At 37.5% G+C, this 24,978-nt stretch overlaps 2 protein-coding genes across 5 annotated transcripts in view; one reads left to right on the top strand and one right to left on the bottom strand.

Annotated features, from left to right (window-relative positions):
- The window catches only part of cdhr1a (cadherin-related family member 1a), a 41,552-nt gene that overhangs the window by 6,449 nt on the left and 10,125 nt on the right, over positions 1-24,978 (top strand). The window contains exons 1-10 of one of the 3 annotated variants that reach the window (XM_058386553.1): positions 12,022-12,138; positions 20,598-20,796; positions 20,906-21,027; positions 22,529-22,587; positions 22,735-22,746; positions 23,040-23,135; positions 23,968-24,113; positions 24,204-24,258; positions 24,341-24,426; positions 24,516-24,602. In XM_058386553.1, the coding sequence (XP_058242536.1) occupies positions 22,530-22,587; positions 22,735-22,746; positions 23,040-23,135; positions 23,968-24,113; positions 24,204-24,258; positions 24,341-24,426; positions 24,516-24,602 (540 nt within the window). In that variant the 5' untranslated portion in view covers positions 12,022-12,138; positions 20,598-20,796; positions 20,906-21,027; position 22,529. Of the gene's footprint in view, positions 1-12,021; positions 12,139-20,597; positions 20,797-20,905; positions 21,028-22,528; positions 22,588-22,734; positions 22,747-23,039; positions 23,136-23,967; positions 24,114-24,203; positions 24,259-24,340; positions 24,427-24,515; positions 24,603-24,978 lie in introns of those variants that run through there. The other 2 variants (XM_058386552.1, XM_058386554.1) reach the window with 2 other exon arrangements.
- Positions 5,329-13,992, bottom strand: chst3a (carbohydrate (chondroitin 6) sulfotransferase 3a). Of its 2 annotated transcripts, XM_058386557.1 has the most exons (4): positions 13,546-13,992; positions 9,765-9,940; positions 8,591-9,602; positions 5,331-6,574 (listed from the first exon to the last, which is right to left on the bottom strand). In XM_058386557.1, exons 2-4 carry the CDS (start codon positions 9,905-9,907, stop codon positions 6,554-6,556), a joined length of 1,176 nt encoding a protein of 391 aa, XP_058242540.1. In that variant the 5' UTR covers positions 9,908-9,940; positions 13,546-13,992; the 3' UTR covers positions 5,331-6,553. The 2 variants fall into 2 exon arrangements, with proteins under 2 accessions (XP_058242538.1, XP_058242540.1); XM_058386555.1 differs by having other exon boundaries at positions 5,329-9,602.

Raw genomic sequence — 24,978 nt, 5'->3', positions numbered from 1 at the left:
ACGGCACTCCCACATGAGTGACTGACAGGTCAGCAGATACAAACTGCTTAGGGATAGTATGACATGTTGGACATTTACAAAAAAAAATGTGTATTATTTATGGAAGCAAAGTGTTGACCTCATTGAGTGACACAGTCCACTGGTATATTTTGGGCCTTCACTTGTTTAATTGATATTTAATCAGGATGTTTCTCCTCTTTATTCATTTTTTCTGTGCTTAATAATATAACTATTGGTGCAAATAAAGTAACAGCCTGTAAATGTCCTACTACATATGAGAACAACTAGCTGTTTTCACTGACTGATCATGTGTACAAGTGTATACCCTGTGGCAATACCTTAAAATCTTTTGGTGGACACATAAACAAATTTTGGTAATAAGACCAAAGGCTTTCAAGACTATCAGAAGATCATTTTCAAGGAAGCCTAATAAATTTTGAATGGCTTAATGGGCCATATAAGCCTGTGGGCTGTGGTGATGTGAGTTTGACACCTTTTACACTGCCAAAATGTATACAAACTGTTTCTAATTAGCTGGCACTCTTTCCTGACTACTCATCTTCCTTACGCTGTTTTTCTTTTTAACACAGTATATATCAAATATTCATTACAGCAGTCACCAGTGTTCCTTTACTAATCCTAAATGTACCTGGATACAAACAAAAACACATGAATTACAGCATGAATTACAGCATTCATTCAAAAGAGCAGTAAAGAAATCAGTTTGGTTCTGGCTTGTCAGTCATGTAGTACTCAGTATATACCAGTTGAGTTTCCACCAACACATGATACACAATTAATACATTTGTCATCCCATGGCTATGATCCTTTGCTTCTTATCACCAGGTATTCAACTACTCATAAGTAAACTATTTCTGTTAGAGTATTAACAATTAAACATTTTTTTAAATAAATGATCCCTAATCAGCCTAATATTCTGGCACCAAGATGTTAGTAACAGATCCTTTAAGTCCTGTAAGCTGTTAGGTGGGACCTCAGTGGATCAGACATGTTTGTCCAGCACATCCCACAGAACACTGATCCGATTGAGTTCTGGAGAATTTGGAGGCCAAGTCAACACCTTGAACTTTTTGTCATGTTCCTCAAACCATTCCTGAACAATTTTTGCAGTGTGACAGGGTGCATTACCCTGCTGAATGAGGCCACTGCCATTAGGGAATACTGTTGCCATGAAGGGGTGTACTTGGTCTGCAACACTGTTTAGGAAGGTGGTACATGTCAAAGTAACTTCCAGATGAATGTCAGGACACAAAGTTTTCCAGCAGGACACTGCCTAGAGCATAACACTACTCATCAGACCAGGCCACCTTTTTCCATTGCTCCATGGTCCAGTTCTGATGCTCACCTGCCCAGTGTAGATGCTTTCAGCGGTGCACACAGGTCCACAGGGCACTTTTACCAGTCTGCTGCTATGCAGCCCCATACGCAGCAAGCTGTGATGCACTGTGTTCTGACATTATTCTTTCATAGCCAGCATTAAGTTTTTCAGCAATTTGTGCCACAAAGGTACTTCTCTGGGATTGGACCAGACAGACTAGCCTTTGCACTTTATGCACATCAGTGAGCTTTGGGTGCCCATGGGTGCCCTGTTTTTTAATATGAGCACCTGTACACCCTGCTAATTCATGCAGTTATTCAGTTAGCCAATCATGTGGCAGCATGAGCCAAGAGACTGTGATAATATTCACATCAAACATTCTATTGGGGAAAAAGTATGATCTCAGTGACTTTGACCAAGGCATGAATGTTGGTGGCAGACAGGCTGGTGTGAGTTAAAAAATTTAACACTCAAAAGTCTCAATACCTTGTGTAATGAGCAACAGTTTTGCAGACAGAAACACCTTGATTAGTCAGGTTATGGAGAATGGCCAGGGAGGTAATTAAAGGCTGTCAAATAAGCTTCTCAGAATGCACCTTCATGCAACTTCAGAATCTGTTATGTAGGAAAATCAGAAGAGGTTCTTAAACATTTAAGCCAGCCTCATTTACATCTTTCTTGTGAACATTTACTGTAACTATTCAACAACATAATAGTTGGTAAGTGTATAAGTTCTCATATTATTATTATTATTATTATTATTATTATTATTATTATTGTTGTTGTTGTTGTTGTTGTTTTTGGAAAGTACTACTGAAAAAAAAATTGTACACACTTTTAGGTTTTGGCTTAAACCTTGTAGGGTTAAAGAGCATATGTCTTTCTGTGCTCATTGTTTATGAGAAGGTCAGGCAAGATATGAATGTGGAAGTATATGTATCAAGTTTGCTCTACATGTAGCAGGTCAAGTACTGCCATGTATACATATTTTTTTGTTCCCGCCATTGTGGGAAGAATTAAGAGTGCAAGCAGGCCTCTCTGGGGCCCACGAGTGTATGGCAGCTGCTGGTCTGCAGCACAATGGTGGGTGCAGGCGTGTGTAAGTGATAGGGTCTATGTGAAGTGCTGCTTCATTCAGACACACGCAGATGTACGGCCTCTCACATTACAGAAAAAAATTCAGCACGGAAGGTTTACTGTTCAGGACGTCACTCCTGTGGAACAACATAATGGATCAGAAATGTCAATTTCCATTGGGAATGCCAGTTTCATCTCTTTTTTAATTACAAAGTCATGTGAATATTGATATTCGTAAAGATTTTATATCTATTTAATAGCACATAATGGTCATCTCTGTATTTCTTTGCAAGTTCATATTTGTCCTTCTGACACTGATTATGAGTGGTTTACATATTGAGGTATAACCTTTATATTCCCACTCTCCTCTCTGTTCCTTTGAAGAGTGAATTGTGATACCTTCACCCCTGCTCTGTAGAGGTGGTTGATTAACTGTTTTAGATTTCTTCTTCACAGTTCTCACAATGTTTCTGTCATCAGCTGCTGTTGTTTCCTTGGCCAACCTGTTCCATGCCTGGCTGTTAGTACACCGGTTGTTTATTTCTTTCTTTTTAAGGACATTCTAATTGTTGTTTGGGAATGTCCAATTCTTATGCAATGCCTCTGATTGATATTTCCTCTTTTCGTAGCTTCAAAATAGCTTGCTTGTCTTCCATAGACAAGTCTCTGGTTTTCATTTTGGTTTAGCCATTAAAAAAATCTGGTTTCACCGGTGAAACCCAGGCATCAAACTGAAAGATGCCATTCAAGGCTATTAATTGTTCAAACAATCAGACTAACCTGGGCAACAGGAAACACCTGTCAGTCAGATGATCCAAAGGTTCATTGTTTATAAATGGGTGGGTTTAAACAAAAGGTGCCATGTTCTGAGTTTAACACATCTGTATGTAGTTATCTGAAAATGAAATGTCCAATAATCCAATACTTCCAGAGGGGAATATACATTTGGTATAAATGGTGTTATATGTATGTCAAACTATTATCAGGCTACACATTAATCAAAGCTATATGTGTTATATAATCTCAATTTGTTTAGTTTAATTCATTACGTAAAGTACGCAAATGTAAAAACACAAAATGTATAAATAAATTCTGATAAACACATCTAGATATTGGACAAAAAATATATAAGACTTTAATTGTAGCCTAAGCCTGCATACTGACCTGATTTGAAGCATGACTGACCTCTCAGTGCCCAGTTTCTTATCTGTGTTTGAAATATTCATAAGAGTCGTCCCCCCGGATGTGCTGTGGTGGGAGGGTTTGGAGGTGGAGCGTGGCAGCTTGGGAAAGCACTGAGGTCTGATGAGAGAGGATGGCCTCCCATCGGCTCTCGCATGGCTAGGCTGCTTCCACTCAGTGCCTAATTCTCTGCTTATACCGAAAATGTTCATATCACACCAGCTGATTTCCACCATGTATTACTGACGCTCTTTTAACATGATCAACTATTTATAAACATATCACCAAAGAAAGGATCTCTAAAAAGTCCTTAAAACATAAAACATATTTCATACTGATAGCATTCAGGAATGAAAGGCCATTTGGAAGAAAAGTTATTTGTATCAGTGGATTTTGATACTATTCAGTACAAAAGAGGATGAGGTCACTGAGAAGCGCTCAGAGAGACAGACTTTTGCCACTCTTGTAAACAGTTCAAAGCAACAGTGCAAGTAATTTATGTATCAGTGAGTTCAGATGTGAGGGGAAATATTTGACAAAGGCTGGTTTTGGCTGACTCACAGGAGCACTCCTCTGCATGCACTCCATTTCCTTTGATACCAAGTCACTCCTCAAAGATCACACACATGCAATTGTTCACCAAAAGCATTGGCCACAGGCATATAGGATATTAGCAGGAAGTAATAACTCTCTCAAGAAAAGCGATAATGAAATCAAGGACTCTGTTGTTCTTTTAGTGTTATATCAGCTGTTTGCACTATATGAATAACCACATCAAAAAATTCACTGGGTTCAGGAGATATACAGTATTTAATGAGCAATGTTTAACAGTGAGTGTGGTCTATTTATAAGAAATAGGGTGAAAGGAGAGGTCAGCTCTGCCTATATGCCTATTAACTGTGGATTAGTGCTGGGACTAACACTCATTAAAGACCGGAGTTTCCTTACATCCACTCAGGACATGGTGTTCTTTCTTTCTTTCTTTCTTTCTTTCTTTCTTTCTTTCTTTCTTTCTTTCTTTCTTTCTCTCTCTCTCTCTCTCTCTCTCTCTCTCTCACACACACACACACACACACACACACACCTATCCTACAGAACATTGAAGATAGGCAAACAAATCTATAAACCTGCACACACAGTCTTTAATATTAAGTAAGGGAAAGGTCAAATACCCAATAAATTTGATTGGGTTAATTATCTCTCTCTCTCTCTCTCTCTCTCTGTGTGTGTGTGTGTGTATATATATATATATATATATATATATATATATATATATACGAATAATGTTGTATGAATAATGTTGTAAGGAAAACTAGCTCCTTGTCTTAACCATAGTCGTTCATAATTTATCATGATTTTGAGCTCATGTTTTGGAAAACAAGAACAAAACCAAAACTTGGCTTCTGTTTGTTTGAAAGGCAGACAGGAAGAACGCCACTGCCCTCTGCTGTTTGATTATAGGTATTGATTATAATTGTATAATGGCTCTTTGTACTATTTTTGCAAAAGGCCAATATAAGAGTAAAATGAATGAATATCAGCCTCTCAATACATGCATCAGTAAGGTCTTAGCACAGCTACCAATAACATACTAGTGTATATGTATAATATATATATATATATATATATATATATATATATATGTATATGTATATATAAATATATACATATAATTATTAATTAAAAATTCTAAGATACTTTGAGCATAAAATAAATTATGTGGGGACAGTACATGTTTTTCTACAGTAGATGTTAAGGTTTCTGACAAGGTAATGGTAATGTAATGGTAAGGTAATGACAATGACAGCAGCAACGCATTTACGGCCATAGCTTTTATTGTGTCTCACCGCTGAAACCTAGAAATCCCCTACTCATAAAATGAATACAAAAATGGCCTTCATGAATATATAAAATTATACACAAACTCCCATCAAAATAATGGGAATGATTTTTAAGGGTTCACGAGATCCTTAAGGGTAAGGGAACATTAACAGAAACTATGCTACATAGAAACTCTGAAGGCTTCTCCAATGCTCAATATGCCTTGAAAATTTCCTAAGAGTATATGCAGTGATATTTTGAACTTAAAAATATAGTTTTATTTGAACATAAAAACATTTGGTTGAATAGTAAAAAAAAAATAAAATTTATTATGCAGAACAGTAAATTCAGTATTATTGGCACCTCCTTGTTGAGATCACTGTGGAAAGAATTACACATTGAGCCTTTTCAGGCCACAAGTTTTCAATACATATGTGGGGACTCGGTGGAAGGTGTGAATCATTATGTGTAATATTTATTTTGTATAATCTGTTTGTACCAGTTTTTTAAGAGAGACAATCTTTGTGATGTAGTTATATTTAGTTTAATTGTATCAGTATGTTGATCTTTGATTTCTCTGATGTTAATCAAATGGAGACAAGGCTTCTTTATACAGGCAGCAGAGGCCATCAGAGTAAATGTGGACTGAATTTGCTCTCTTCCCCCATAAGTCTGGCCAGCAGTTACTTTCTTTGTCCCTGTGGAAAGCTCAGGAAAAACACTGAAGTCAAAGATAAAAAAAAGTGCTACCAGCTATGAACTAAACATTAGCTTTACTAAAAAAAACTCTTTGTTTATCTCAGGCCCAGCCTTTGCATGCACATAAACTTCTTTGTGTCATTTTTCACTGCAACAATTTCTTTTGAAATCAGTTACTCTGCTAGTTTGAAGAGAGACATTTATACAACACAGTTTATTTCACTATGCCATTCATGAATAATCTACTTACTAATAAACTGTAATTTTACTAAATGTGCAGTAATGTCTTCACAGACTGCCAGTGTGTGTCCCAGGTTTTTGGAGCTGCTGAGTGTTGAATAGGCAGGTCTGTGTGCTGTGGAGGTGGTGGGGAGAGGGGCTGTATGAAAGAGCCGTTCAGCAGCTGGGTGAGCCTCAATTTGCTCCGAGCAGCTCTCAGAGAGGGCGCAGCATGTCCTGAAAACACAGCACAGCCACATACACACACACACACGTACACACACGAGGAGCCATGTGTCCCACGAGCTTGCCTCTATGCACAATGCAGCCTTATAAGATAGGGACATGAAGTACACTCTAAGACAGCACAAAATGAGTTCAAGAAAAACATCCATGGAAACGAAAATAAAAACAGTTGGTCATGTTTGACTTCACTGGTCTCCCTGTCTTTTATTACACACGGTCCTTTATGAGGTCAGTGGTTAACACAGAATGATTAATGCTCCATGGCTTCATTGGGAATTTGTGACACATCTGATTTTACATGTTTCTTAAAAAAAGGCACACCATAAAAATGTTGCTACATATTCAAGTTGGTTGCATCACCATGGTGCCCACCTTCACCCCTCACTCCACCCTACTCCACTTCAACAAGCTCTTCTTTAAGGCACGTGTTTCAGGACCTCTGTCTAACTCCAGTCACCTGGAATCATTCAGTCCCTACACAATTTCCACAATTATGGTGCCCCTGCTTCTAAATTCCAGTTCTAGTTCGAGTCTGCACATTTTTTGTTTTTCCTGATCCAACACCACTCATCAGCTCATTAACAAACCATTAACTAAATTGGCCTGGTGTTTTATTGTAGGGAAAATATAACCTGTACTGCACGGCATATTCCTAGGACTGAAGTTAAGAACCAATTGTACACAATTAGTTTTGCATCTCTAATAATTCAAAATGTAACTTAAAGCTTGGTGAAAAAAGTTTAGTACTAGAAACAAACATGTCCTCATTGGAGTTACAAAGACAAATTATGGTTACATATTCATGTTCGGACTACAGTTCGGGATTTTTTTGATACAATTTTTGTTTTTTGCATCAAATTGTCAAGTGATTTGAACCATGGAGAATTTGCACACCCAAAATATCTGAAATAACACCAATGTTTTGGGACAGTTCACAGTGCTAAGTCACATTCATTTAATTTTATTTATAAACAACAGTCATAAGTACTGTCAATTTGTAAGAAATCAGTCAGATGTAGATTGTTGGTATATATGTTGTATGACTTTAAATGAGCTAGCATTATATTTATACATTATAAAATCCACTCTTCCTTTGCCAAAGTATCTGCATCATTGTCTTTTATTTTTAGATTATTAAACCATCCTACTTCTTGTGTTATTTTATTTATTAATTATTTATGAAATATTATTTATCTATCTCCCCCATTTTACATCATCCAGTAATGCACATTTAATCCAAATATTAAAACACAGAAACCAGAAAACCAGAAAAGGAAAAAAAAAAGTTTAACGTTATAAAGTTATAACAGTTGCCTTACAGGATGACCTGTTAACATTTCACTTTAAATGAACTGTTTAACAGCTCCTGCTTTGAAGTTGTATCTAGTATCCATTAGTCTTGTGCAAAAGTCTCATTCTGGCTTTGTCTTCATTTTGTGTTCGGAACACAAACAGTAAACGCACATTTATGCTGTTTAAGAAAACAGTTTTGTCCAGCATCACAAAATTTCCAAAGAAACTATAAAAGACACAAAAACAACTTAGGTAAAAGTGTTTGGCTAAAAGTGTCTCCAGGACTAAAAACAACAACCTAATTTACTCATACAAATAAAATCCCTTTTCAAACACAAGCAGCAAATACAATTAATTAATCATTCAGTATCTTAATTAGTCGAACCAAACTGAATGCACTTTGATTAAAGCTAAACCATGAGGTAAGCGCTGAAGGCATACAACATCTGTGCTCCAGTGTGGTATTTATGCATTTGAAAATACATTCACTGCTCTGTTTAACATCTGTAACCCTAGTTACTGCTAAAACTATAAGTAAAAATCTGTAACATATGAAAAATTAAACCGTTTTTCTTCAAGCAAGCTAATAGACTTATTAAGTAGTGTCTCCTCACTGTCAACAAATCGATATCCAAATAGCTCCATAGTCGGCCCACAAACCTCTTGCACAACTTTGGCTAATTTGAAGGGTATACTGAAGCGCCACTTTTCTACCTGCTCTGAAGAGTTCTTCTGTGTAGAATACACTCCACTGGCAACCTCTGAAGCATGTGTGTTCTTAATGATCCATTCCCTTGCATGTGATGTGAATGGAATCCCAGTAAACCCATACATCTCAGCCGCTTTCTGCACGGGGTATCTGGCAATGTCCTCATAGCGCACAAGCATGTAGCGATTTTCCAGCCAATCCGGTTGGCTCAAGCCCAGCTCGGCAGACTCGCGGATTTGATTGCAATTTCCTTGCAGCCGTTTCACTTCTTCATCATCAATGGGTACATCTCCATTTGCTGCCCAACTTTTCCAAGTCTGGTATTTGCTAGAAAAGGCTACCATTCTTGAGGCCAGGACAGCACGTGGGTCTCTCACCAGCTGTATAACCTTAATATCAAATCTAGGATCTTCCACTAGCAAACGGAGTGAGTCCAGCTGCTGAACCCTAACCGTCTTGATGGCCCTGTGCTTCTTCCTCAGACAGGACTGTGAGGCCAAGGTGAAGTTGAGAGGGCCACAGCGGCGTGTTCTGCAGTGATACCTCTCAAAAACATTCTTCTGCACTGGTGTGCACACCTGCTCCTCACACAGCGCCATGCTAGAACCACGGCGGAACAGAGCTGGAGTGACATGCTCAAGAGGGGGTGGGCTGATGAAGCTCTCCAGCAGCGAGAAGTCACATGAGAATAGGCTTAGCAGCACGTCCCGGTATGCAACAGATGAGATGTTGGAATTGGGGATCCCTGTGTCCTCTGAAAGTGTCTTCTCTATGTGCCACAGTGGCTCAAACAGGTAGAACATGTTGGTGCCAAGCTGGTTAAAAAGCTCACCTACAAAGGAGGATCCAGTGCGAGTTGTGGCCAATAAGAGAATGTGCTTTTGACCAGTCTGGTCTGCATCTACAAACTGTGTGGAATTTATACTCATCTCACTGTCATACAAACTGGAGCCATTGAAGAAAGAAAGAGGGTCTGGGGTTTGTTGTGTCTGTCTGTGTGTGAGCTTGTCAGAGACCCTGTAAGAGCCAGAAAACATTATATCCACTAAATTTGAACATATCACTGGATTCTCACATCATTTTCCTATTTAGTTTCAAGGTAGTTACTGAATAATTCATCATAGCACTGAGTAATATATGATAAATAACTGAGTAGTAAGTGAAGATCAAAGAGCTCACCTTGAGATAATATTGTTTTCCTTTTCAATGATGACGAGGGCCACAATGCAGATGATGAAGATAACATATTTATTCCTCATTCTTGAATAGGATTCTGTTTGGCAATCCCTCCACAGTCTGTATGTGTAGCTATTTAGGTTCATCTCATGTCAGGACATGACGTACAGCCAACCTACCTAAAGCCACAACATAAGAAAATACAAAAATATCTTATTCTTTCCTACATTCTTTATACTGTATATTGCATTGCATTGTACATAGTGGTTTAGATTACAAGCTATCCAAAATATACCTAATAAGCTAAACAGCTGCTTGTGTTATAAATTAGGCAGCTAACAATGAGAGCTTCATGACTATTTAGCACAGCTGAGAGAGTCAGCACAGAGGGACAACCTGAGCTTTGTTCCTCAGGATCCAATAAATAGCAACTACTGTCATCACCTTCCCACTAATAGCAGTGAGGAGTTGAAATGCGTTCAGCAGGATAGAATGCCTTGTTTAGAGGCCTGAGTATATTCAGCTGAGGACAGTATAACTGTGGCACCGCCCTATGAGCTCTCTTAATAAAGAACAGGCCCAGAGCACATGAGCCCTGAGAGTAAGAGCTCTGCAGTACGACTCAGAGGAACACATGCTGTGACGCTCCCTGCCACCGCCTACAGTGTAGGAGAATGTGATGAATATTTTGCCAGACATTCTCTAGATAAATCTAAAACACACCAGATGTTAATAAAATCTTCTCAATCCAACTGAAGGCATTTCTTAACATTCAAAACACTAAGCAGACTAAGCAGTTTCATTTATATTTTTTAATCAGGTTTACTGTTAGATACTGTTGGCCTGTATAAAGAATGAAGAAAATTGAGATCTAAGATCCCTTTGTTTATTTTATTGGTGCCAATTACATAACATGTGATTTCTGAACGTCAGTATTTTCATTCAGCTGCCTACCATTATTATTAAAATGGTACACTGCACTGGATCTATGTTTTATTCAATATGTTTATTGTGTATGCACACAGCAGGATCGAATCATCATATAACAAAGCAACATTAAATAAGTAAGGAATGAAACACTTTAAGATGTGTTGTTATGAGTAAAAAAAAGCATTTCCCAAAGTATATTTATTCCACTTATTTATACCACAACAATTAATAAACAACATATAATTTTGACTAGTGGCTATAAATCTATGAATTTTAGATATTACTAGAAAGCACCATCCTTACAAATCCATTGCCTACTTTGTGTATTTGCCTACTTTGTTCTTAGATAACCATCAGAAAACATAAACAAACATAATAACTATCACTAACCAGTGGAACAACTCCTTTTTAGAACTAAAATACTTTTGTATGGAACGAATGTTGTTATTTCCAAAATATTTGGCCCCAAACAAGTTCCAACCACTGCTTGTCTTTTAACATCTGTTTGCAAAACCATACGAAGCATGTGTAGTACACTGTCAAATGTAGTGTTTTCAGTCAAACCAACCGTCAGATAAAATCTAAGCAGAATCTTTCCACTATTTGGGTCCATCAAGTAAGTAAATTATCTGCACAAAGCATATCATTTAGGAAAAGACACAATTTTCAGGCCGACAGTGAATGATAGTTTGCTCTGTAAGTAAATATAAACCAGTTATGCGAGCTTATTATGTTATAGCAATCAAACTGTCAGCAGTAGCGTCTTAGCCGAGATCTTTACATATTCAAAACCCACTGGAGCATTTGACAAATCTGATGATCTGCTGAAGCAGAAACGGACATCACTCTGTTTATTATTCAAATACAAATTACATTAACTGCTGAGCTCTAGACTGAAAGTGGCATGATATGAAAAGGGAAAATGAAGTAACATGATAATTCAGTTATTTATGCAACCACACTGTATTTTAATCTCATTCAAATAAAACTTGTGATAAAATTAAGCTCTATCAGAAAATATAATATTTAAAATGAACTGATAGCTGTTAAATGTTTGCTAGAACTAGTATTTTTTTTAGTAATTTTGCAGTGTTCAGAAGGCCGATAGTCATATCGTGGTCAAGTTCTATTCGTTTGTTATTGCTTTATATATATCATTGCGATTATATGACAAGAAACATGCCACACAGTGCAAAAGCAGGGATCAGTATCACAGAGGTATAAGCTCTATGAGTGTGAGAAGCATGTTGCAGCGCTGTGTTTTTGTCTTGTTTCATTACTGAGTGCTTTGTGGTTCAGCAGTGCGTGATGGCACATCCTGGGAGACAGGCACTGTTTAGTGGGAGTTCTTGTGCAATATAAATCCACAATCAGCAGTGACAGGCTCACTGATGCTTCTTGGGCCCACAAGGTGCAGATGTGCCAGGGGAACACTGTGGCAGAGGAGGTAAGGAAAGAGATGGCAAGAAGCCTACACAAGCACATAGAAGCTGACTGATATTTCGAACAACGTCAGTTCTTAGAGTCAATATTTAGCTTATAATATTTTTTTTGGCATAAACTGTATTTTTGTTGGCTTTTTGATTTTTTATTCAACAGGTATTTCATACATACTGTATTTGTATACCAAGCATTTCTGAACTTCAGTACAAAAACATTAAATTCTTATTCATTATATCCAGTCATTCATTCATTTCAGTAGGTACTTTATACAGGATATGGTTGCAGTCGATCCAGATCATATCCAGGGAACACTACGTGTAAATTGGGAATAAATCCTAGATGGGACAACAGTCTGTCATTGGACACCACGCACACACACATTCACACTTCCATTAACATCTGTGGGGCAAATTAGATTAGCCACATATAGTTTTGAAGAATGTGGAGGACCCAGAGGAAGCTACCATGAACTGCCCCCTGCACCTAATTTATGACAGTGTTAAAAATGACATTTTGTAAATGATGCACTGGGAGAATCAGTAGCTGATCAACAAGCAACAGTGAGTGTAAGTTCACTGAATGCTGAACTGATGTGATTTATCTGTCTGTATATGAATATAAAAAAGACTTTTTGAACGATAGACAAGTCTTTTTTTTTATTACAAATGATATCAGCAATAACATGTAAAAATTCGAATCTTAGAAATATTTACATGAATATCAGAATATCTTTTTCTTTAATGACAGTGCACTAAAGCTGGCACAGACTCCACAAGTTTGTGTAAAAATTAACAAGAAATTTTAGATTAAATCCATCGGTATTTATTTATTCCCATGGAGGGAATAATACTCTAAATTTTAAACTTTCTGTTGATTTCCAGTTTTGAATAAATTAAAAACCCCAAATCACACTTTTTTTTTTTTATAAAAACACTAATATTAAAGTGTTTAATAGTGGGATAATAATATGCTTAATGACTTTTTTTTAAATGGACAATCTGGTACACATCATGAGTGGTCAGATTTCAGTATTCATAGTTTTTGCTGTACATGGGGATATATGGAGTCACAATAGGCACACTGTTTGTCGGTCCATATAAAACTCTATATCATTTTCCTCCCAAAATTAGGAGTTCAGTACAAGCAAGCTTTGAAACTTGTAAGTGTTTGTCATTGACAACAGTTGTCATAGCTTTATGTTCAGTATGAATATGTTAATTAATCGAATTACACTCAGAAAAGTGCTAATTAGTGACAATAGTCTTATTACCACTACTGACAATAGTGTTAGAACTGTTGAGTACTGTGCACACTCATTTCACTAAAAGGAAAAATTGGAAAAATCTCCAAAGCCTAAATGCTTTAAAACTACCTCCTGTTTGAGGTCTGACAGTTTTCTGTGTAGTCATACCTTTCTCCTTTCAGACGCTCTGGACTCTGCGAGATGTTTCATGGCTCATTGCGCTGCCGCATGCCTGCGCTCGCGCTCCGCACACCAAAAAGTCCACGTGCACTCAGACGTGCTGCTAGTAAAAGCCGGCTTCAGCGTGAACGTGTCCACTGTTCGATTGGCTTAAAAGAAAGTTTTCTAAATTAACCCTGTTTAAAACGTATGAAGATGTTATGCATCCAGGCAAGCTGTGAAGTAATCCAAAACTTTTAACATCCTTGTAGGGAAAAGAAATCTCTCTCTCTCTCTCTCTCTCTCTCTCTCTCTCTCTATAATATATATATATATATTTTTTTTTTGCTGCACAGTCTTATTGCAAAGTAGCCGCGGTGCTGAGAAGGCTTTCAGCGTGGTCACGTGGTATGAAGCCCCTCGTGGCGGAGCTTACAAGCGATGCTCTGTTTCTCTTCAGGGTGACTTTCCACGTGTAGATTCAGGGGAGCTGGAGAGGTAAAGAGGAGGGTGTCTTACACCACGCCCAAATCCCACCCCCAAAACTGTGAAAAGTTTGTGAATTTCATGTATATATATATATATATATATATATATATATATATATATTAAATACAAATATGTTCAAATATACAGAATATATATATAAAAAACAGAAGCATGCTCACACTTCCATGGTGTTATTTGAGCCAGATGTATATATTTCCAGGCATATATCCATTTAAGGAAAGGTACCCACATGACATAAGCAGTATAAGGGCACACCTATTTCAACTCTTAACAGCCCCATGTGCTCTACAATACCGTATATCATTGTAACAACCTATGACTATAAAATTGCTCCTCTCTTGTTCTGGATTTACATACTAAACAAGTTCTTACGTTTCCCCCTTAAGTTTAAATTATGACACTGGTTTAATCATAATATCTGCCACCATCTCTTTTTGTGGGACAATACTCAATTATCACTTGGCCATTATTGAGGCTGATATAATGAAATTATATATTATGACAACATGCTTAACCCTTGGCAAGCAACTAAGTTTTTTGGAGAGAACAATGACACATTGGTTATTCTCCAAGCTTTTTACTGGTGCATATTTAGAGTCATGATCTATTCTGTTCAACTACAGTAAAAGACATATATTTTTTGTGGGTGGCAGAAAATTAGTGGTAGTGAAAAGTAGTGGAGAATTCAGTAAGACTAAGACAGTGTCCTGTTTAGACCAGATGCCCAATCAGCATCACTGTATGCCACAAGTTTTGGCTGATACCCTCATCACATGTTTGGAGTGTATTGAATACCTTACTGACAACCCAACTTAGATCATTTCTAGTACACATCATTATCTGAGGCTACCTACTGCTTCCAGATACCTTCTGGGATCAACAGGATCACAATCACTGGTGTTAAAATGGTGTTGACCTGGGTTCACAGTCTGACATATTGAATCTTTTTAATATCTTGGCAATGAACTTCATTTTTGTTCATTATTTTGAACCTCTTCATCAACATTGTTTTCACATCATTCAGTAATCAGGGATATTGGCAGCAAAAATCAGATTATAAACCCACATTTCCAGTATCACTCTCTCTTGGCCAGTTCAGCTGAATTATGTGCAAAATCATTTTCAATAAGGTAATCATGTGATCATGTTTTGTTGCAGTTTCTGTCTCCTGACTGTTTGAAACCATATGATTTGTTCAGTTTACAGACTAACAGTCCTTCACTTATTCCTTATGGTTGTTCTATGTAAATCTCAAAGAGATTTACAAAAAGGTAGTTTTCACATCAATCTGATGGAGTTAAAGGACATATTGTGTTGCCATTTACATCAAGTTATGTACTGAAGTAAGATTTGATGTTGGAGAGAGAGTCTCTTTGTTGTCTACTCCCACCATGACATTTGGCCACATATCGAGCCACTGCATGTTTACTCATTTGCATGTGGTTCAAGTAAATGTGTCATTTTCCCAAGGGGAATCCATTTCCTCTTTCATAGCAGTAACACAAACATCTGACTTAGTTAAACTCTTAGCCTCCTCAAAGGTTTGTGGTATGTTATACACTCATTAACAGTAGCCAACATTGTTTGGAAACATTTTCAGATACTGAGGAGCTATACTATGTCCATAAGAATAACTTGCATTATGGTGATTTCCTTCTTTTTAAGCACTATCTTGATCTGCAAATGTCTGTTTTTGATATGGAGGGTAGATTCCCATGAAAATCATCATCAGCCATTTAAAGGTCAGTCTAGCTTTCTCTCTTAATGTTTGCAAGCACAGCACACAAAACCAAATAAAGGTTAGGATTTCTTCCTGTCAACATATAGTACAGGGTTTACTGTAGTCGACTATTAGAGCATCTGTTGCAAATTACTGCAGCAGTCTTTACAGCATATGTCCACAACATCTTGGTTAAATTTCTTTCAAAGTGCATACATCAAACAGGGTTCTCCAGTTTCTCTCAGCAGTTTCATGTGAAGAGGTGAACAGAGTGCTGATGTCTCTTATGCAGGGATAGAGCAGTTTGCTGAGCAGTTATTGAAACTCTTTGACTGTTAATTCAGTACCTTCATCTGACCTAACACGCTTTATGTTTCTATGAGTGGCTATATCGACAAGGAATTTTCCTAATCTCTGCTTTAACAGCGTCAGTTTTAGACTTTGGAAAGCAGACAAACACTACACTGTCAGTGAACCATCAGTGAATGCTAAAGTATACATAAAGCCATATTTAGCCTTTGGGTCAGAAGGATTAGCTAAGTCAGTGTGCACTAGTTCTTTGCTTGTGTATCACATTCTCTGTTACTATTCTGGACAAATTTCCCTTGTGGTTAGAAGTCAGATTTTAGGTTTACTGTAGTCCCTCTACTACATTGTGCAATTTGGTAGCATCATCATAACTGCAATGACTAGGGATTTTGTGTCAGGTTTGAATGTCATAACCTTCATTACAGCGATCATTCTCCTAACTTACAGTAGATGGTGAAGTTTATTATAATCTTTTATGTCAGACCTGTTACTGTTTAAGTGGATGAGTTCATGTTCTTGTCTAAAGTGTCTGAGGCACCATTTGTTGTCACTGCTTTAACAGAGAAGATGTCCTGTGGATACAGAGGGATGTACAGCACTATCTTAAGCATTGTCTTCACTTAATGTCCCTTACTGTCAGTCAGGTACATTTCCACCTCACCTCTTCTCTGCACTACTCCACTTGCTCTAGTCCTGTCTGCCAACTTCATGTAATGTTTCTCCAGCTGGAACCTCTCGTCAAACGTCTCGAAATGTCCGATGTCAAAACACAAGTCATGTACACATGACATGAGCAGGAAGAAGGCTCACTGTTAACAAAATATCCTGCTTTGTTTTTAAGTGAAATAGTCAAAATGTGGTACAAATTCTTTTTACACATTGCTACTATATGGCTATATGCCCAAAACTAAAGTGGAGACCTGACCATCATACCCTAAATGAGATTGTTAGACATTCCATTCCAAAACCAAGCCAAGGATTTCTACACAATATTGGACATCTGTGAGAATTTGTACCTATTTACTAAAAAAGAATTTGTGAGGTTGATCAGTGATGCTGCATGAAAAGGCCTGGCTCACAGTCAGTGTTCCAATTCAACCCATAGCTATTCCATGGGCTTGAGTGGGCTCAGGGCTCCATGCAGGCCACTAGCTTTCCTACACACCAAACCCATCCAACCATTATCCTTCATTAACAAAGTTTACTGCTAGCACCAATAATTCCAATAGATAGTGTTCTCCTGCCATCTGTCAAACCCAGATTTGTTCATTGGACTGCTAAATAATGAAGCAGGATTCATCATTCCAAAGAACATGTTTCCACTGTTCCGGGGACCAGTGGCACTACACCACTCCAGCCCATGCTCAGCATTGCGCATAATTATGTTAGGCTTGTGTGCTGCTGTGTGGCCACAGAAACCCATTTCATGAAGCTCCTGACTCACAGTGCTTGTGCTGATATTTGCTCTAGAGGGAATTTGGAACACTGTAGTGAGTGATACAACTGAGGATAGGGAATTTTTACACTTTGCGCACTTCAGCACTCTGCAGCCCTGTTCTGTGAGTTTGTGTGTGTCTGTTGCTTTGTAGTTAAGCTGTTGTTCCATTCAAAATAATAGCTTTTACAGTTGCTCAGGGCAGATCTAGAAGGGTGGAAATTTCAAGGAATGATGTATGGCAAACATGGCATCCTTTGAGAATACCACATTTAATGTCATTGAGCTCTTCGGTACGATCCATTCTACTGCCTTTGTCCATGAATATGCATGGAGATTCCTGTGTGCTTGATTTGATGTACCCTATAGTAATAGGTGTGGATGAAACACCTAAATTCAATCAATTGGATACTTTCAGCCATAAAGTGTAGTTATAGTAGTAAGGCATGGAAGTAACTGGAAGTGACTAATGCTTAGTAACAATTTTGGCTTATCCCAGCACTGTGCATAAGAAGCAATGAATATTATAGACTAGGAATAATAGTAATAGAAATCAGTACATAAAGATGTATTTTAGGAAAGTCAATTTGGAAATAAAAACTTAACACAGAATCTAATGTCTGTAACTCAACTCACTGGACAGATTTGATTCCTTTTAGTTTGTACAGCGATGTCCATGTGAAACCCTCTGGAGCACTGTGATGTTTGATTACATTTGGATACATCCCTGCCATTATTAAATAAAAACTGTGGGACAATAAATATTGAATATTAAATGAGTAAAATAGGAAATAAATAAAAATGGCGTAGTGAACCATTGAGTCGACCACCTCACATCTCCTTTCTTTCTTTTCATCCATGATGACATTAAAGTCATATATTACCACCACTTCTGGCATTTCATCGATACCTGTTCATTACACCTTTCAGTGAGCTATTTTGTGTGACTGTGCACGCGACGATCCTGGACATGGACATGTGCATCGACACAGGCAGACTCTCTGTGTCCTGCTCGGTCCTGCTCCTCCATGGCGATGACCAATTTGAAAAGTGGGGGGGACACAAATGGGATTTTGAAAAATGGAAATTACGCCCCTGCTCATACAAAAGTGTGAGCAGTTGAAATGTGTCTCAGGCGCGCTCTAGTGGCCGGCTACAGTAGAACCCATGGGCACATCTCAATCAGCTCCTTAGGTGGTAAATCAGTATATCATGCACATAGGTTGGGGCACTGGTAAGGACCCTGGCTTACTGCAGATTGAGACACTGATGACTCAATTTCCACTGACATTCCTATTTCTTCATCATTCACTGTAAAATTATAAAATATATAAAATATTTAATTTTTTATTTTTATCATGTGTTCATAGTACTTCAAACAGAATCATAGGCTAACTAGTAGAATGATAAGCTGAGAGGCTTCAGAAACTATTTTCAGTAAGGGAATGAACATTTCAGTGCACTGAAAGGATTGTGTGATTGAGACAGCGCTTAATGCCTTTATGGTTCACATTCACATTGATATGTTTTAATAAAAATGCTTTGTAAAAAAAAATTGAGCAATTGTTCCCCCAGGAATATTATGGTACTATTCCCTGAAGAGCTTTATGATTATACAAGTGTGACCAGTCCAATGTGCATGCACACAATTAAGTACCAGAAACCTGAAGGAGAAAATCATAATCTAATATGTCACACAATGAGCATAAGAAACAAAGTTTCTACTGCCAAGGAAAATGTACTTTGTCTGTTTATGGAGGACTCTGAAAGTAAAGCTTGTCAGACAAGCGTCTTCTCCTTGAGTAAACCATTCTTCCTAATCTCTCTTAAGTTAGGATAACATAGCTGACTCATGGATGAAAAAGGCTTTTTATTTTTAATATATGTTTTAATAAAATGAGTTTTGTTTTTCTATCTATAGTATCTCACAAAAGTGAGTACACCCCTCACATTTTTGTAAATATTTTATTATATCGTTTCATGTGACAACACTGAAGAAATGACACTCTGCTACAATGTAAAGTAGTGAGTGTACAGCCTGTATAACAGTGTAAATTTGCTGTCCGCTTTAAGTAACTCAACACACAGCCATTAATGTCTAAACTGTTGGCAACAAAAGTGAGTACACCCCTAAGTGGAAATGTCCTAATTGGGCCCAAAGTGTCAATATTATTTTACAGCACTGCCTTAACCCTCTTGGGCATGGAGTTCACCAGAGCTTCACAGGTTGCCACTGGAGTCCTCTTCCACTCCTCCATGATGACAATCACAGAGCTGGTGGATGTTAGAGACCTTGCACTCTCTTGTGCATCATCTTTAGTAGAGGCTTCCTTCTGGGACAACAGCCATGCAGACCAATTTGATGCAGTGTGCGGTGTATGGTCTGAGCACTGACAGGCTGACCCCCCACCCCTTCAACCTCTGCAGCAATGCTGGCAGCACTCATACGTCTATTTCCCAAAGACAACCTCCGGATATGATGCTGAGCACATGCATTTAACTTCTTTGGTGGACCATGGCGAGGCCTGTTCTGAGTGGAACCTGTCCTGTAAAACCGCTGTATGGTCTTGCCCACCGTGCTGCAGCTCAGTTTCAGGGTCTTGGCAATCTTCTTATAGCCTAGGCCATCTTTATGTAGAGCACCAAATTTAACACACCTGCTCCCCATTCACACCTGAGACCTTGTAACACTAACAAGTCACATGACACCGGGGAGGGTAAATGGCTAATTGGGCCCAATTTGGACATTTCCACTTAGGGGTGTACTCACTTTTGTTGCCAACGGTTTAGACATTAATGGCTGTGTGTTGAGTTATTTTGAGGGGACGGCAAATTTACACTGTTATACAGGCTGTACACTCACTACTTTACATTGTAGCAGAGTGTCATTTCTTCAGTGTTGTCAAATGAAAAGATATAATAAAATATTTAACAAAATGTGAGGGGTGTACTCACTTTTGTGAGATACTGTATCTATCTATCTATCTATCTATCTATCTATCTATCTATCTATCTATCTATCTATCTATCTATCTATCTATCTATCTATCTATCTATCTATCTATCTATCTATCTATCTATCCACAGGCTGTCTGAGAGGTGGGGCAAAAAACACCTTGGAGCACCTTGGGGAATTCCTTTCATTTCCTCGCATGTAGAGAAGCATATAGAGCAATGGATTTCATTTGGACTGATGATGCACTGCATCACATATTTTTCTAGGAATCCTAGAGGGTCACTGAGATCTGAAAAGGTCTACGTTTGTAGTTGGAAATAACAATTTTTGGTAATGTTATACATATAGGACTACATTCACAGTGCAAGCCTAAGTGCTTAAATCCTTTTTCCTGCATAAATCTTTTTTTTTTTTTAGACTTGTTTATTTGTCCCAGTAGACTGGCTCTGAGCACTGTGAGATGATGAAGGATTACACTGGGTTAATCTGCTTGCCTGCCATCTGCCTGCTCCATTCAAATTAAACCTGAAAGCAAAGCAACAGCCACAAATATTTACTCAGGTAAATTGGCAAGTGTGTCATTTTATTTACACAGGTGCTTTTCTGTTTCAAATGTAAATACGGAATAAAAAATGTTCAATGTAAGTGCAATGTGTAACTGAAATAAAATAGCTTTTAGCAATAATCAAAGGAAAACACTCACGGCTAAATGATCAGTGATGTACAATCTATTATAGGGCTCTGGATTAGTTTTATAATTTGTGTAAAAACAAAAAAAAAAAGCACATTGTCATATAAGACATTTTTAGAAGCTACTCATATAAAATAATTCTAAATCAGTCAAGTATCTCAAGTGGTTCTTCTAACTATTGTGCAACTGGTTATATCATATATTTTCAAAGAAAATGTAAGAAAAATAAAGAAAAAGCAAACAGTCGATTTAAAAAATGGCCGGGGTCTTTGCACACCATAAAAAGAATAAACACTATTTTTTAAATATAGTGCACAAATGTTTAGCCCAAAAATCTTTTGAAAATGTTCAGCTCAGGTCTCATCAGTTTCCAGTCTGTTCCCATTCATGTATTTCTGATCTGATGTAACCTAAGTACTTGTTTTTTGCCTTGGGCGTGAGCATACCCTAAATGGGAGTATAAAGCTGTCATTTTTAAAAAATCTATTACTGTAAAGATAAGGTGCTTGTAACAGCAAATTTCACACACTCTGTTATGTATTTCTAACTAAGGAGAGAAGTTACATACCATACTGTAGAGTACTGCAAATAGCATTGACCAAAAAGAGATTAACTGTATTCCTTTTATAGACACTTACAAGAGGTATGTTTGACATAACTGCCTTATATCTTCTGTCTTAATATATTTTACATTTTAAATTAATTCATACACTATATGTTTAGGACAAAACAACTCCCTATAGAACAGAATCAAGATGCCTTTTGACACTTTTGTAAAATGTGCCATTACATTTGGTAACAGAAAAATACAGAGGGAAAATTAAGATAAACTGTGAAGTCAATCTTTGATGTAAAATGCACCCATAATGATTATTTCAAGCCAGACTAAATATGTCTATTTTTGTTATTTTGTTATTTTATTACGTATTCTCCAGTCACACATTTAGACTATTTCTTTCTGCTGTTAGTTTTGCATAATGTATGATTTGATCTACAGATAAACTATTGTATGTTTGAGGATCTTTCCCAGTGCATATTGTAGAGTCATTGACTCAATATGTATTATCAGTGTAGTTAAGCATTTATACTTTCATGAAAAGGACAAATATTTTGGTTAGAAAAAATATATGTATACAAGTAGCTGTAAAATAATAGAAATAGTGTAAATACTGAAGAGGTGTAGAGGAACATCTCAGAAGCCACTGTGGGTGCTGATGTAGTCAAGATAGAAAAGGGGTTAAAAATGGCCCTGGTCTAAGACTAATCATTGGATTAGCTTTAGCTCTCCTCAGTCTACAAAAAACACCTTCAAAGAGACACTTGCTTAGATTCAACCAGTGCCACTTTTCTTGGACTATTTCACTTTTTTAGGATGAATATTGCTAAAAGGATACTGCCACAATTTCTTTTATTGGTACATTTTCATTTAGGTGAGTATGTAAAATTCAATTCTTTAATATCTTAGACTAATAATCTAGTGTTTAAAAAATGTCTTTGGAAATCTATTTCATTCCTGCTACTAATACAGTGTGCATTTATGTCTTTCCTATATTCTATTATCTACAAATCTGCATTAGCACCAGTAGCAAGTGAGTATGTGTGGTTTCTTGATCATTACACTGAGAAACTGGAATGCTTTTATCTGCAGATTTAAAAATATTACAGGGAATGACTGTTTTTCATGGCAGTGAATTTTTGACGTTATACTGTATAATAACTAAGGAGTTTCCAGTGCCAGTAAGACTAGGCAAGTGAGTAGTCACAGGAGGGCTAGTGTATAAAACAGTAGCTTGCATTAAGAGTCAGTTACTCATGTAAGACACCACTTATATGTTTACATGAACAGTATGTGAGACATGATTTCTTATTTCCACCTTCGCAGCACAGAGTGATTACGCACCATATTTCTATGACAATGGGCCCCATAGTAACAATGGTAATCTGGCATTATTCAGTCTTTCAGAGGACACACCGACAGGTAAGAGAGCTACTCTATAACAGAATGATACATCATACAGTATTTGGCAGTATTTCGATTTTTACAGGATAAAATAACACCATAGACTGAAACAAACATGCTCACAGCCACACCTAAATACAAGAACATTGGTCACCTGCCCAATTCCACCCACCAGCCAGCTCTCCCTTGTTATATTAAAGCTATAAACCAAGGCACTTCCTCCAAGACATGCCCACAACCACACCTAAATACAAGAACATTGGTTACCTGCCCAATTCCACTCACCAGCCAGCTCTCCCTTGTTATATTAAAGCTATAAACCAAAGCACTTCCTCCAAGACATGCCCATATCTTTTCACGCTGTTGTTTATGCTGCATTACAGGGCAGTGTAGGACACTCAATGGAAAGTGCTATGTGAGATCGCATGTATGATCTCACTGTCTCATGACTGAGTGTCACTGTGATTGACATGAGAGAGAGCATGCCATCCCTCCCACCCAGAGAGCATAGCCAATTTTGCTCTCTTGGCTCTTGATGACAGATAGCTGTGGTATTGTCAGAGTTTGAACTCACAATGTCCAGTTGATATGGTAAATGTTTTTCTGTTGCGCCACTCTCTGAAGACAGATTTAAACTGTGAACTGCTTTCTGGCTAACAGTAAACAGCATTAACTTGGCTGCTGTAGAACTGATAAATGTTTACAGCATGTCTAGGGGTCTGTCTAGAGTGTGTCATGTAAACCATAAATTACAAACTATACAGTAAAGGAAGGAAGTAGTTTAATCATAGTATGGCATTTATTTTAGTTGATTTTGATGACAGTACTGATCCTGTTTCCCATACTTTAGGAACACATATATATGTTCTGAATGGAACTGATCCAGAGGGACAGCCTGTAAGATATGGCCTGGGCTTTGATCCAGGAGCTAAAGAATATTTTAGTGTTGATCCCATATCTGGAATAGTTACTCTGATAGATGAACTTGACAGAGAGGTAGGCCTCTAAACCATTCTAAATAAGCTATTTCTGTGAAAAGACATGGATATACTATTGATAATTCTGATAATCTTATTATGTTTGCAGATACAGGATGAGATTGAAGTCCTTGTCAGTATTTCCGACAAGTTTAATAAAGTAGGTTTCTCATTTCATAGTCTTTCATGAAATTCGCTGTTGTAAATGTGTTAACTAATATGCTGTCAACTGCTGTGTGAAGGTAGTGGAAAAAGTGAGGGTGTTTGTGATGGATGCCAATGATGAGGAGCCACGGTTTGAGAACCTGCCCTCCATTGTGGATGTGCCTGAGGTACATGTGACTGTTTACTAAAACAACAATCTGTTTTTTTTTACAATTTGAACAGTTATTTCAGTGTGTGTGTGTGTGTGTGTGTACAGAACACACCCTCTGGGAGCAGTATATTTAAAGTGCAGGCTGTGGATAGAGATACAGGCTCAGGTGGATCTGTCACCTACTTTCTTCAAGTAACTACTCATCTTTCCAATCCTACAAGCACTAGATTAGCAGATGGCTTATCACTAGGGATCTGTGACTCATGAACTAGTTAAAACTATTTTAGATTAAACCTTTTACATTTTTATAACTTCATAACTACATTTTTTGGAGTCAAAATCACTGTAAAGACTGTGGACTGGAAAATTAATCTGATTGCAGTAAAAAATAATAACTCACTTTAAGTGCATTTGACCTTAAACTAAAATGTGCAGCACAGCTCATACTGAGCACTCATGCTGTTAGGCTTTTGGGATTAGATTATAATCACATTTGTGTCAGATACTAAGGGCTTAGCTCTCAGCTCTCTGGGAAGTGGTAGTGATTCATGAATGTACTGGAGTGACA

This window comes from Hemibagrus wyckioides, linkage group LG03, assembly GCF_019097595.1.
Source record: "Hemibagrus wyckioides isolate EC202008001 linkage group LG03, SWU_Hwy_1.0, whole genome shotgun sequence".
In the NCBI taxonomy this organism is placed as follows: domain Eukaryota; kingdom Metazoa; phylum Chordata; class Actinopteri; order Siluriformes; family Bagridae; genus Hemibagrus; species Hemibagrus wyckioides.
Note: the sequence above shows the minus strand (reverse complement) of the source record. Positions and strands in the feature narration are given on the sequence as shown.

Bases quoted from the DNA above. Each gene is read 5' to 3' on its own strand.
- chst3a (XM_058386555.1), bottom strand. From the start codon at position 9,907: ATGAACCTAAATAGCTACACATACAGACTGTGGAGGGATTGCCAAACA. The intron at 9,603-9,764 runs GTGAGCTCTTTG...TGGCTCTTACAG, and splicing joins GAAAACAATATTATCTCAAG to GGTCTCTGACAAGCTCACAC.